This window comes from Montipora capricornis, chromosome 5, assembly GCF_036669925.1.
Source record: "Montipora capricornis isolate CH-2021 chromosome 5, ASM3666992v2, whole genome shotgun sequence".
Lineage (NCBI taxonomy): Eukaryota > Metazoa > Cnidaria > Anthozoa > Scleractinia > Acroporidae > Montipora > Montipora capricornis.
In genome coordinates, this window is record NC_090887.1 from 13,080,960 (window position 1) to 13,095,959 (window position 15,000).

The 15,000-nt window shown below is 41.2% G+C and overlaps 1 protein-coding gene across 1 annotated transcript in view; it reads left to right on the forward strand.

Annotated features, from left to right (window-relative positions):
• The window catches only part of LOC138049546 (pleckstrin homology domain-containing family A member 8-like), an 18,973-nt gene extending 11,994 nt beyond the window's left edge, over positions 1 to 6,979 (forward strand). Inside the window, exons 9-15 of the mRNA XM_068895866.1 lie at positions 1 to 27; positions 1,687 to 1,772; positions 3,831 to 3,889; positions 4,131 to 4,261; positions 4,443 to 4,513; positions 4,922 to 4,983; positions 6,280 to 6,979. The exon at positions 1 to 27 is cut by the window's left edge and continues 280 nt beyond it. Coding sequence (XP_068751967.1) covers positions 1 to 27; positions 1,687 to 1,772; positions 3,831 to 3,889; positions 4,131 to 4,261; positions 4,443 to 4,513; positions 4,922 to 4,983; positions 6,280 to 6,468 — 625 coding nt within the window. The 3' untranslated portion in view covers positions 6,469 to 6,979. The remainder of the gene's footprint in view (positions 28 to 1,686; positions 1,773 to 3,830; positions 3,890 to 4,130; positions 4,262 to 4,442; positions 4,514 to 4,921; positions 4,984 to 6,279) is intronic.
• The last annotated feature ends 8,021 nt before the right edge of the window (positions 6,980 to 15,000 follow it).

The window sequence follows — 15,000 nt, forward strand, 5'->3', positions numbered from 1 at the left end:
TACATTCTTCACAGCAGCGAAATTTCGGTACGTCTCACCAACGCTTTGTCAGACATTAGAACAGGGCTACTTTCGAAACCAATGAAAAGCCAGAGCTAAGCAAATTCAATTGGTTATTATGATTGTTTAGGTCTAATGTGATTGGCTAAACTTATGAAGTGAAGCTATGATCCTCGCAGTTATGAATGCAATTTTTGCAATTGCGTTCATAATTTTTGCAATTGCGTAAAGAAGCCTGAAAATTTCAGGACTTCAACGGGGTTTGAACCCGTGACCTCGCGATACCGGTGCGACGCTCTAACCAACTGAGCTATGAAGCCACAGATGTTGGGAGCTGGTCATTTGTGGGTTCTAATGTTCCCGTGAGGAATGAATGAACAATGAAATGATATAGGAAATGAATCATATATGAACTGCGGATATTAAATCAAGTGAAGCTATGATCCTCGCAGTTATGAACGCAATTTTTGCAATTGCGTAAAGAAGCCTGAAAAATTCAGGACTTCAACAGGGTTTGAACCCGCGACGTCGCGATACCTGTGCGACGCTCTAACAAACTGAGCTATGAAGCCACAGATGTTGGGAGCTGGTCATTTGTGGGTTCTAATGTTCCCGTTTGGAATGAATGAACAATGAAATGATATAGGAAATGAATCATATATGAACTGCGGATATTAAATCAAGTGAAGCTATGATCCTCGCAGTTATGAACGCAATTTTTGCAATTGCGTAAAGAAGCCTGAAAAATTCAGGACTTCAACAGGGTTTGAACCCGTGACGTCGCGATACCGGTGCGACGCTCTAACCAACTGAGCTATGAAGCCACTGATGTTGGGAGCTGGTCATTTGTGGGTTCTAATGTTCCCGTGAGGAATGAATGAATGATGAAATGATATATGAAATGGATCATATATGAACTGCGGATATTAAATCAAGTGAAGCTATGATTCTCGCAGTTATGAACGCTTTTTTTGCAATTGCGTAAAGAAGCCTGAAACTTATGTAATTTCGATTTGATATGACGTCGCATGATTGACAACTTCTGTGTACCAATGATACGGGTCAGTTTTCACCTCAGTGAACCCAGTTAAGCCTAGCTCCCACGTGTCTGCTATAGCTCATTGGCAGAGCATCCGAACAAGTAATCGGAAGGTCGTTGGTTCGACTCTAGTCAGGAGCATTCGGATTTGTTCGTGTAATGCCCGCGTTATAGTGGGAAGGAAATCAGTTTAAGAGAAAATAAGTAACGTTTTAAAGACATGATATGTACTGAGTAATATATAAAAAGTGGCAAAAATGCCAGCGTTTTGGACTCAGAGGGCTATTACCGTAATCAATAATTAAAAGAGCTGAGAAGAAAGTTAACAGTTATGGAAGAGATTTTTCTAATTCGATAAGCCTCTCGTTTGACGTCAACGGCAAAAGGCAAATGGCAGCTAAGACGGCTGCCTTTCGTTAACCTAGAATTTCCCTAAATTCCGCAAGCCTATTTCTCCCTTATTAGTGCTTACTCTTTGGCTGTAACGAACAGCTAACAATTCAATTGAAAATATAAAATTTCTCGTCGAGTTTGCGTTAAAGGCGGAGCAAAACTACTGATTGTTACTGGTATAAAAACCCGAAGTCGTAGCCTTGTGGATTATTTGTTTCCTGATAAATAACTGGTTGATTTGTTGTTGTTGCCAGGTTTGAAAACGTCCAGCTTGGAGCAGATAATGGTATCCCCACTAAACCATTTCTTTCATCCTGTTCGTGTATTTTACCATTTCTGGGTGAGTTTCAGTCTTAATTGTGACGGCCATAGATGATAGTGTTTATTTTTAAAGGAGACCCTCTTTCTTGTTACAATTTCTCGCCAAATTGTCGAAAACGAGGCAGTGTGGCTCTGTGGGTATGGTGCTTGCTTGCCGTTCTGCTGACCACTCATTGAATTTGATCCTGGTATTCCTTAGTTCAACTTCTTGGCTGCACTTGCAAATAGCCAACTAGTTTGCTTCCGGCCATTTAGAATTCTTTAAAGACAAGTTATTCTTCTGTTCTGTTGTTTCATTGGTTTCGTTTCATTTTTCCTGAAAAGCCCATATGGGGAGTGGTCAATTACGTATGTATGTACTAAATACTGGCTTATATCGTATTTTGTGGAAAAGGCGAAACACATCTCAGCATTTGAGAAATAACAAAATAATTATTCCCTGTTTTCATTGTTTATTCTCCCGCACGCAGACATTTTGGTTAGATAGCCTCTATGGTTTATTTGTCTTCCGGGACATAGTTTTTTGTCAAATATGATAGGCAAACGTAAGGTATCGTCAGATCCAAGATGGTGGCTCCGTAGAGATTTAAAGAACAAAATCAGAGGCAATTTGTTTACTCTCACTCGCTTTCTAGCAAAATATAATTAAACCTGTATTTCCAACTAGTTAACGCTAGTTATTTTCAAGAACAGAGAATTCCCCAAAAAGATTACTGGCTGAGCAAATTTCTAGCAGTTCACACTGGTTGTGTTCCTTTTTTCTTCCAATCGTCTTTGGATTGAATCCCTTGCTCCGTGAGTATGATGGAACAAGTACTTAGGTTTCTTTCCATTTGACAGAACTGACCAGCCAAACTTTACAACGCCTTCAAATTAACACACTTAGAGGATGATATCAGTGATATAAACTCCTCCAGAAGTATGCAAGGAACTATCGTGGAACACTTCCTTCAAATTGTTTCATTTTCTTTGCAAACTGACGGGTCCGGGCGGCCAGTTCTGACAAAAGGAAAGTGCCTTACATAAATGCACCGACGACGGGTGAAAAGAAAGCGGGCCCACTTGGTTGAGCAGCGGACTTTCGTGGGGGAGATCGCGGGTTAAAAAACCCCCGGCCGGACCAACACTCAGGGTCATAAAATGAACTGATGATAAGGTGCTGCCCTTGTCATTGCATCTGCAAATTGTTAGACTTTCAAGTCATCTCGGATAAGGACTATAAACCTTAGACCCTGTCTCACGACGTTTCCTGTTCATCAACACTGTGGAACGTTAAAGAACCCATACACTGTTCGTGAAGGGTAGGGGGAGACCCCGGTGTTGGTGGTCTATCTCTCAGAGAAACTGACCTGATATGTGCGGCATATAGCGGTTTTCAATTGAGTGTCGAAAGTAATTAGCGAATTGCTTTGGTTTTTCATTACTTCACCTAGTGATTGGTTCAAAGTTCTCTCGCCAGTTTTTCAACCAATCAGAAGTTAAACCAAAACCAATCATTGCTCGCGTGTGCACATTTTCCCGCGCTTTGTGTCGGCTACGTATAATTACTTCGAGTTTTGATTGGTTTACTGTATTGTCTCCGTCCTTTTTGATTGACCAAAGTAGTTACTTTGGTCTTGGTTTTACGAAACTCGATTGAAACTCGCTCTATACCCATTACCGTTACATTGCATTTTAGTTTGAATAGCGGTTGAATGACTTCTAGCATGAGCTCGTCAAGGGGAGCCTTTATCTTCCATACGTCGCCTAGCAGCCAACCCTCTCCGGAAAAGATTTATTTATAGAACGCCTCTTCCCTTGAGCACGCCTGCCTACTGTTGAAAAAGCCAATCTCCCTGGAGATTCAGCACGCCCACTATTGTAAAAGCCAATCAAGACAAAGCTATCTCAGCGTCAAGGGAAATATGATACTTTTTGCGGGAAGAACCTGTTCCTAAAAATAAATTTACACGGGAAAGAGTTGACTCAAAAAATTAGTGGAGATAGAGGCTCCCTTGATGAGCTCCTGCTTCTAGTTCGCGATGTTAGAAGGCAAGACTTGTGGTATTGTTTGAGCTAAATTTTTTTCGTCTCTCAGACGTCCTCGGATCGACGGCATTCGCTCCTGTTAAGTTGGATATCAGTGGAAATATAAAGGTAATTTTCCTTCACACCCAAATTAAGTCATCGGACGAGTCCACGTCACAGCTTGTGCCAAAATTCAGGTTTGACACTCAAGGACGAGCATACAGTACATAGTCGTCAACTGTTGCTCCAAGGAGGCTTGATCGTCCGTCACACTCGGTGCTGATGGGTAAAAAAATCGAGGTTTCTGGAGACAAAAATGTACGGGAAAAATCCTATATCAGTAGTCGTGATCTTTTTTGTGTCTTTTTAGAAACTCGAAGCCAAGCATGAGACAGACCCTAAAGCATTTGTAACACTACAAAACATTGTTTATCAAGAACTCAAAAGCAACACCTGCACTGCGAAAAACTCTGCAACGGACGCTTTACTCTGGTTAAAAAGGTAAGGATACCCTACTTGGCCGTGTGAAACTGTTGACAGTACACAACCTTATTGTGTTTGATTTAAAATATTTATTTGGCTTGTAATTTTTGTAAAGCGCATTTAATCGTATCGTATCTATGTGAAAAATAATGCGCTATGCATATCGTCATTATCATCATCTCTGATGTTATTATTTTAGAGCCTTGGAATTCATGCAAGTCTTCCTCGGCGAGGTTGCACGAGGAGAAAAGGATCTGGCTGTTGCAGCTGGTAGGTTGCTGACAATGTTCTTTTTTTTAACAACAGAAGTTGTTATTATCAGTTGTAGCCAAGAGTGTTCAACCGTGAGGCCTGTGTATAGTGGCTGATTTAAGGAATCGACCGTCGAGGATTCTGCGAAACTTGGATTTTTTTTTTGTATGATTCAAATTGCCTGTGTGAACTCCTTACGGTTATCACCACGAAGTTCTCTACGCTTTTTCCTAGTACAGGCGCTGTTTTTCTTCGGGATCGAGCGATTACGGTGCAGACCACTTAACCACTAAGTTATTAAGCCATGTGAGAGCTGGTGGATATAGAGTTGGTTCTGTATCCTGAAAGGGATGAAGCTGAAACGATCGACCCCAAGAGAAAACAAGTTTAATCAGCTTTTTCTCGTTCCGATTCGTTTTGTTTTAGGGACAGCTTACGGAAAGTCCCTTCGAAGATATCATGGCTGGGTCGTCAGAGGCGTATTTGCGGTAAATGTGATATTTGTCTTTGAATAATCTGAACCTACAATCATGGACAAATGTGGTGAGACAAATCCCCAAAACTAACGCTTTCGAATTAACAATAGCATTTTGTTTTTTAATGAAAACATTTTTTTCATCTGTTGTCATCCCCCTACCCCCCCCCCCCCCAAACAATGTTGCAAAAGGCTTCGTGGATGTTTATTTATTTTCAACATTGAAAAAGGGGGTAGGGGAGGTTACCTTGCCGATGAGGGGCGAGAGGAGAATTTACACCTAGGGTAAAAAACGTTAATTTTCATGTGTCTCAACAACTTTTGTCCATGATCGTAGCTTAATGGTTTAAGTCCCTACGACACTTATCTTTTCCCCGTATTTTAACGTTTCGTGTAAATATCTATAGTGTCTGGGGTGTAGTACGTCGAAAATGTTCTCCCTCATAGTGTATCCACGCGTTTTAGCGGGCCTTTGATGTATACGATTTTGGCCGAACCAGTTGGGTCCTGGTAACTAATGACGTGTTAGTTACCAGGACCCAACTGGCTCGGCCAATTTGTTTCCGTATAAATCAAAGGCCCGCTAAGGCCCGTGGATACACCATGAGGAATAATTTTTGAAGTACTACACCCCAGGCACTATAGATATTTAAACGAAAACTTAAAAAACGGGGGGAAAATAAGGGTCATAGGGAGTTAAAGCCCCAGCGAGTCGCTTGTAGCTCATCGGTAGAACGCCCGAATCCGAATCGAACGTTAAAGGGTCGTTTCCGATTCAGGAGCGTTCGGATTTTGTTCCGAGTTTGCCTGACTCTTTCCCGATAAATCAATCTCCCCTTGACCGACTCTTTCCTAACTAAAAACGTTAAATTACTTATTATCCTAAATACTTTTGATCGCGCTAATTTTTATTTCCAAACGACGATTTCGTTTGTGTTGCAGTCTTTCTTACTAAACTCAGCCTAGTAGTTATCCCACTACAAGGCTCTCTTTGTGAAAACATGCCCACTGAAGCCCTTTCGTGCATCAAGATTTATCACGGCGGTCCCCTTTGGAGTCAACAGTAGGTGGTTTTCAGGTGACGTTATCGCCGTCATGTTGGTGGACGAAAGCAAAAGATCTCTCATTGGCTTCTTTTGTTCGTTCTCCAGCATTTGTACATTACATCATTGTCACTTCGGTCTCAAGAGATTGGTTGAAAACCATCTATATGTGTATGACCAAAGTCGTCAGTTGCTCACTTCAAATTGTATCTTCAAATTCAACTTCAGTGTGCTAATTTTTCTTAAATTTGTCTTTATATTTAAAGCTAGCAGTGAAGGCCGTCCCTTACAGATCCGACTTCTTGACCTCGCTTGGGACCACTGAAAGGGGCGTGGCTCCCCACAAGGATGTTATCCGAGACATGAAGATGAGCGTGGAGGGACTGAGTCGAATTACGAACATTATAAACCAGTTATACCGGAAACACAAACTTGATTCAGAGGATACTGTTTGACGTCGTCACTGACGAGGTAGTTGATTGGATTATGATTGATTAATCCATTTCAGTCTGGTCTGACCAGTTGTACAAAAACCCGTTCGCCTTATGACATTCTTTTATTTACGTGGATTCCGCGTGAAGTGCTCACTTGAAATGTTTTATTCTTAGATGGCAAATTCTTAGAAATAATTGGCTCCAGAATTTCTTGGTTAGGACACATCTCTTATACCTGCTTTTGGGACTGGTTCATAAGGCAATGGACAGAAATGAACATCAAAGATATAGTGTTTATAGGATGATCAACTGAGCCCCAGATCTTAACCAGCGATCGGGCTCCATTTTCGTATATAAGAGGACACGAGAACGATAATCAATTACGTCCGATCGCACGTTACTCGACCCTCTACGCTCTTGCTCGCTCTTTGACTTGATTTGCGTTAATTTGTTAATTTCAGTTCAGTTTTCCCAATTAGTGCCTTAGCGCTTGAACGACTAGACACTGAAATAAAGTTCCTTTCCTTTCCTTTCCTTTTCCTTTTGCTGGATGCTCTAACCATTGGGCCACGTGAGACTCTTTGCAGAGAAAGGGTCATTTGTGGTCTTTGACCAGGGGCCCGTTTCTTGAAAGTCCCAAAAACTTTTCGGGCCCAAAAAGCCATTTGTGAAATTGCCAACCGCTTGTTTTGGAAAGCCGATCTTTTACCATGTTTTCAAGGTAACAAAAAGAAAAATAACTGTGAAGTTTGACGAATTAAACACTCTCCGTTCTTGAGTTACAAAGGGAATTGTGACACCCGAAATGGCTCGTAAAGCTTCGGGACTTTCGAGAAACAGCCCCCTGAACTGTATCACGCAGCCACACGGTCAAATCATTGAAATCAATGCATTTTTGTGTCAACTGCATCGCGCAGTAACATTAACATTAGGTTGTGACTAAAATGGATACTCCAAAATAAGGTGAGGCACTGAAGCCGTGTTCACTTCAGGACACGTGGTGGTATGAGCGGACGAAAGTTCTAATCGCTTTATGGAGCGAAGATATGGATTTGTCGTCTTCTATTCTCGGAAGCTTGGTTCTCTTCTCGCCCAAACATGCTGGTGATGATAATCATAGCAGCCACGCAATACGGCGCCATTTTGTCTCACACTGCAAAGTCACCCTTCTTGTATTTGAATTTTCGCAGATGTGAACAGAGTCATAACTGAATAAAATTGAATGGAGTATGATGCCTGAATTTTAATTCAGTTGATCATAATCAACGTTAACTGTGAATATTGCTTTAGTTTTGTATATATAAAGTACCAAACGATCTTACTAAAAATTTACCAATTTTAAATATGGTGTCACCAGAACATTTTATGAAAGCTAACCATTTCGAGTCGGCGCTTAATTAAACCTGATCACTAGAGATCAGTGCCTAACCCAGCAGTTATTCTCTGCCAAAGCGGGATAACACTGAGGTTGTCAGGTTTGCCACGTAACGTCACCACTGGTTACTGGTGACCACTGGTGACGAAATGTTACGCCTGTATACGTAAAGGCCTGGCCAAACGCTCGCAACATTTCAACGCAACATCTTGCAACATTGTTGGGCACAACATGTTGCATACGTTTGGCCACCCTGTTGCGATATGTTGCAACATGTTGGAATTTGAAAACCGTCAAAATTTTCGTGCAACGTTTTGGATGTTGCATGATGTTTTGCTCGTTTGGCCACGTTCACTCAACATTGTTGCGCTAGGGCATGCGCGTTAGGTCCACTTTTTGCGCGTAAGGGGACTGGGCACATAAACATTGACATGTTGCGTTGAAAATGATGAAAATGTTGCGTGCGTTTGCCCACCCCGTTCAACACATGTCGCAACATCGTGCAACAACAATGTTGCAAGATGTTGCGTTGAAATGTGGCGAGCGTTTGGCCAGGCCTTAACACGAATTGTCTGACCTTATTTTGGAATATCCATTCTAGTCATAACCATTAACATTAGAAATCACGGCTTAAAGGGCCATCCTTGCATCCAACCATTGCAAGACACGAGAAGGGCATCAAATTTTATGATCACCAAAATTTTATCTGAATCCCCTTTGCATGGTCATCCAATATTTACTATATCTTTGATATTTAATGTACAAATAAGCAAACAACAGACATTGTAGATCCTAACCCAAAACACACAATTAGAAGTTATTCTTGGTTTGCATCCACGTGATGAGACGGCCATGTTGGTGTACAAAACAATAGAAAATGGCCCCACAAGTTTTGCGTAATAATAGAGTTAAATTCCCAAAAGACATTTTACTGCATTGTTCTGTACACCAACATGGCCGCCGTGACGTCAGATGAAAACCGCCAATAGAAAATCGTTTGATTGCACGTGACGTCACGGCGGCCATCTCGTTGGAAAGAACAATAGAGAAAAGGTCTTTTGGGAACTTCCCAAGTTTTGCATAATAATAGAGTCAAATTCCCAAAAGACATTTTACAGCATTGTTCTGTACAGCAACATGGCCACCGTAATGTCAGATGCAAACCATCAGTAGGGAGCTGTGTGGTATATGGGTTGTAAAATCAGAAAAACAAAAACGTGTAGAAAACTAGATAACAGACCGTAGAATATTATAAGTAGGGACCTTAAGATCTACGACGTCGACTTCAACGAAAACGTCACCTCAAAATATCACTTTGCTTTATCATAATTCTTTTGCGGTTATTCTGTCTCGTTCACTTCTTACAATTTGGGCGAAGTATCGTAAAAATAAATTGGTACGAGCACTTACAAAGTGAAAATAGAGAATGAAAGATTCTCTGTTGCATGCTCACCTTGTCGTCAAAACCTCAAATTTGGTAGTTTGACGTCGTCGTTATGCAGAGTACCGCGCGAATCCGTGCTAAAATGCGTGCTGCACGTGCAGCACGATTATTTATGCTCTTTTAACCAATGATATAATTGTTTTGCGCCGTTCTTGTTGCCGTCGCCGTCGTAAAATCTTAGGCCCGTTTCAAACGTCGAACTTTTCATGTGCTGAAGCTAATGCAAATGACAAAAATCTATTTTTTTCGCTCATTCGTGCATTAGATTCGGCACATAAAACGCTCGACGTTTGAAACGGGCCCTAAGCTCCCTAGTACCTGGACATTAACGGATATATAAAACAGTGCGATATGAAGTTAAAATGCGTGCTATCTTCAAGGATTTCCTTTTTTCACTAGTTTATTTATTGATCATAGCACTTGATACTCACTTGATGTTACAGCAACGTTTGTAGCTCTAAATTAGATCTTTTTTTTTTACTGCGCATCAATGGGTGCGTTCTAATAATGATAAATTCTTTATCCGCGGCCGGCTCGCGAATGAGTAGACCCTCACGCATTTTCACAACAGTCCAAAAGTGGACCGCGGTGTAGTAATGTGTATGAAGTATAACTTCGGTTCATGAAGTTTCGATCTATTGCGCATGCTCAGAACGAAAATCTTGTACTTCTTGTCCTACTTGTTCTCCAAGAATGTCGCTTTTTTTTTTGACGGAACGAAAGGAAATGTTTGACAATAGAGTTCATTTTTCGGAGGATAACCTCAGGACATCAACATGGCGGTTTTGAGGTCATTTGAAAACAAAGTATTCATAAACCAAATCGGTGTTGTACCCTTACTTCAGATATCCCGGAGTTAGATTGTTTGTGTGTTGTATTTGCATCGTAATGTAGCATTCACATATAAATGGTATGGAAATGCCTGGAACAAAACGTTTTATCCCCAAAGGGTTTGAATTGGATACAACATTTAGTCAGCCGATGTAGTCTATTGACTTCAGTGTACTAGTTCACGAAGAAAATGAGACTCTGTGACATGATTGCCGTGTCTTTGTCAAGGGACACCAACTTCGGAACCAGGCTTTGTTTCTCAGTGTCCTTTACAATAGGCCACTTCGGAAAATACCATAAACTCTTTGTTTGTTCCCCCAAATTTTGCATAAGCGTTGTTTTTGTTTTCTCTTGGGAACGTCTCAAGTCCCAAGAGAAACTGGAAACAATGATTATGCAAAATTTGGGGGACAAACAAAGAGTATTATGGTATTTTCCGAAGTGGCCTATAGAGCGAGAGAGAAAGAGCCTCAGTTCGAGGTTGAGGTTTAAAAGTAACGGGAAGCGTAAGTAAAGGACGACGGCTACTGGAACGCCTCAAAACAATAGGTTTAATAAACGAAAACAAAATGCTCTGCACTCTTCGCGCGAGCGTTTTACATTTTTGTATATTCGAAGTCGTTCTGGGCTGACAACGAGGTGAAATGACCAAATAGCCCTTATGCGTGATGCCGTCTGACTAGCTAATTTCAGCACCAAGCCTCGATTTTGAAGATCGAACTTGTAAATTTTAGCATGATCTAAATCCCAAAAGAGCAAAATTGTAAAGAAAACCCATGTGCAAACAATATTGCATGTCCAGATGATGTGAATAATTTTGTGTAAACGAGGCTTGGTGGTGAGTTTTGAGCATATGCCGTCATCGTGCATTGGTGGTTTTCACGTTACGTCATCGCCGCCATGTTGTGGAAGAAAACAAAAGATCTCTCATTAGCTCCTTTTGCTCGTCCACCAGCAATGGTACATTTCAGCATTGTTATCTGTGTCTCTAGAGACTGGTTGGCCTATTTGAGATTATACGGAGGTCGCGAAATTTTCAATTTTCTCTCCAAACTGCCACACCGTTAATTCCGATTTTATCCCTGAAATGTTGTTACACACTTTTCTAATACTTAATAACATGGAGTAGAGCGTTTTCACATGACGTCACGGCGGCCATGTTGGTGTTCCAAAACCAAGGAATTGCTGCCATGATGGTGTACCAAACTAACCCTCCGGGAATTGAACTCTATATTTATGCAAACACTTTCCTTTGTTTCAGTAATCCAATATGGCTGCTGGTCACGTGAGTGAAAACGCTCTGTAATCGCGAAATTCATAACAAAACCGGAAAAGAGTTTCTAGACAACGCTCTCGTCGCCATCGCCGTCGCCGTCGTCGCCGTCGTCGTCGTCCCTTTTTGCGATCCCTAATTTTCAAAAGCTTGCAAACATGTCAAATAAATAAACTTAATTTAATGAGTCAGGAATCGGTTATTCCATAATTTGCATCTATAAGTAAAGGCGAAGTGAATGTCTGCGCCTAATAAAGTTATTTATGAAATAAATGTATATTTGAAGTGCGGGTTCTAGGCGAAGAAAAGAAGTGATCCTCGCATTTACCTTGGCAATTCAATTAAACAATACTTGTTTCTTATAGACACCTGAAAACGGGCCAGTTTCGTATTCTAACGGTTGGACTGGATCTAGCATGAAATGGAGGCTAATGCGGGCAAATTAATTTGCATTTGAAAAGATGTCCCAGCATTAGCCTCCATTCCATGCTGGATCCAGTCCAGCCGTGAGAATTCGAAAATGGTCTATTCAGTTGGCTTCAACGGGATTTCAACCCATGACCTCTAAGATGCACTGGCATCGCAGACGTCATGGGTTGGAGTCCCCAGATGTCTAGAAGAGACAATTGCTGAAATTATGCAGATAAGTGGGAAAGCTACTTAGCTTCTTTATTCTTAAAAAAGCGTCATGGATCTGCCAGCGTTATTTCTTAAGATAACGGTCCCCTTTCGATTCTTCGTACCATTGACTCTATGGAGAGTAAGGTCAACTTATTATTTCTCTGTCTCCTGCGTCAATCAAACAGATTGATATTCTTGCTTTGTGTCGTTTGTCGTAGCCGTCGTCGTTGCTAAAACTCGTTTGAGGGAGGACTCTCAACGCAACGACGACGTGACGACAACGAGCACTGACAGGAGCTCATCAAGAGGAGCCTCTATCTCCTCTAATTCCTTGAATCAACCCTTTCCCGAGTAAATTTATTTTTAGGAACAGGTTTTTTCCGCGAAAAGTATCATAATTCCCTTGACGCTGAAATAGCACTGTTTTGATTGGCTTTTACAGCAGTGAGCGTGCTGAATGTCCCAAGGGAGATTGGCTTTTACAACAGTGAGCGTGCTGAATCTCCCAAGGGAGGTGTTCTATAAATAGATCTACTCGGGAAAGGGTTGACTCCGAGGCCAAGTATGGGAGATAGAGGCTCCTCTTAATGAGCTCCTGGCACTGAACAATTGGGCCCGATTCACTCGGTACCGGAAGAATTGTTTACCGGTTGAAAATTCGTGCATTTAAGGGTTCCGTTCACACGGAACCACGCTTAACGTACGAAAATTTAGACGCCTCGCCGTTCAAAAATTTGAACGCCCAAATCGAGACGGATTTTTAGCCGGCGCGCTGTGAACACCTTGATCGTCAAAATATTTGCACGGCAAAGGCGTGATTGCACGGATGCGTGGTAACGCAGGTACTATCGTTAGCCGATCTCTTTCTTGGCGCCATTTTGGATTTCTTAAAGAAGCGCTCTGCGCATGAACAGATGGTAAAACCACTGACAAAGGTTAAATTTTACTCCGGTTCGTCAGTTCCGTGTGAACAGAGCGAAAATATTGCACGGTTCCGTGCGGACAAAATGGCCGTTCAAATTTTCCAACCGGTAGAAAATTCGACCGGTACTGAGTGAATCGGGCCTAACTCTGCGCCCTCTGAATGCTCCACAAGCGCGTTTTGTATTTAAGTACATTTCCGTGGGGTCTTCTACCAAACATTGACTTGAAATGTCCAAATTTAACGATCTTTGGAGGACGTGAACACACGACGACTATTCTTCAGTCAATTTACTTACTTTTTTTAGGTATCAACGCTGTGTATGCCAGTGTAATTCTTGGAGATTTGGTACTCATTTTAGGTGCGAAACGGATTGGAGTAGTCGAAAAATCACGAAAGTAACGGAAATATGCGCTTTCTAGTGGCTCTCACGATGTGTGCGTAAAGGCAGAAACCGAGAAGTGCAGTTTTGAAGCTAAGTGTTTTGCCTTCTGACACTGAAATTGACTGAGTGATTGAAAAGACTGATCAAAGCCCAGCTGTAGCGTTAACGTAGTAGTAGTAGTGGTAGTAGTAGTGGTAGTGGTAGTAGTTTACTTGAACTCGCAAAATTATCAGTTTATATACTTAAATAAGCTTTACAAGATTCTTTAAGCTATTAGGCAAGTTATTCCATAATGTGGCTCCGTAATAGGAGAAGCTTGCATGTTATATAATTAGTTCTCGGTTTTGGCAAAGCCAGTTTTCCGTCAGAGTTTCTCAGGTTGTGATTGGAGTAATACTGAGTGAAAAGACGTTAAAGTTATGCTTTCCGTTGATAGCCTCTCCAATTAAGGGTAGTTAGGGGGTGGTTCGAGTACGTATCAAAAGCTTAAGGCAATTTTGTAATTACTCTAGCTGCACGATTCCGCATTTTTTGGAGGTTATCATTCAGGTATAACCGTGCTGCAATAATAGAAATATGGCACAATCAGAGCGTTGTAAATTTGAATGGCAGTTTCTTTCGGAAGAAAGGGTCTAACACTTTTGAGGGTACCTGTAGCTAAGGATACCTTCTTGCATATTTCTTCAACGTGTTTGCACCAAGAAAGTTGAGTATTTATGGTAACGCCCAAGGATTTGATATGTTCAACCTTTTTGATAATTTGATCGTCAATTCTTATTTCAACGTCTTCATTTTGGACAGATAATCTAAATATAATTTCTGATATAAATTAGAAATAGCATAGGACGCAGTATACTGCCCTGCGGTACGGGGCACCTGAGATCAAGAGTAGTTGATAGCTTGCCGTTGACATCACATCTTTGGGTTCAGCTACTTAGGTACGACAGGAACCACCTGATAGGTGCCTGGTCAAAACCCAAGAATGACATTTACGCAAGATGATCTTGTGATCAATGTTGTCGAATGCCTTAGTAAGGGCAGTGAAAACTACGCCATTTGATAACCCACTGTCGATGTTAATTGACCAGTCATTTGTCGCCCCAAGCAAAGCAGTAAGAGTACTGTGTAAGGAGCGGAAACCTGATTGGCAGCTTAATAGTAATTTGTTCTCATTTAGATAATGGTAGAGTTGGTTGTAAACAATTTTTTCATAAACTTTTGAAACTATCGGAATTACAGAAATAACGAGATGATCGAATTTGTACTCGTTTAATTTCCTTCGCTCGTTTAGTTATTTTATGATACCGCGAGAAGTTTCTTCCGCGGATAACAGTCCCTAATTAATGTGACGTTACAACTCATCTAGTACCGATACTTCCATTCGGTCCTGGGCACTCGGTCAAAATCAGAAGGGCGTGAGCTGAGTCAACATCGCAGTGGGTTGAAAAAACTTTTTGTGCGTTTATAGTGTTTTTTTGAGAAACAAAAACCAGAAAAAAAATAATAACCGTGACGGTCAAAAGGGCAAGGGATTTTTTGAAGCTTTCTCTTCGAGGTTCTTGGTCAATTCTAAGAGCAATTGACTTTTCGAATAAAATGAATTATTTACAAGTTAAATCTTGCAGACCGTATCTCTGTCACTGATAGATGGTTTACATTCGAAACTAACCAAGCGTGAAATAAGAAAATTGATTTGATTTTA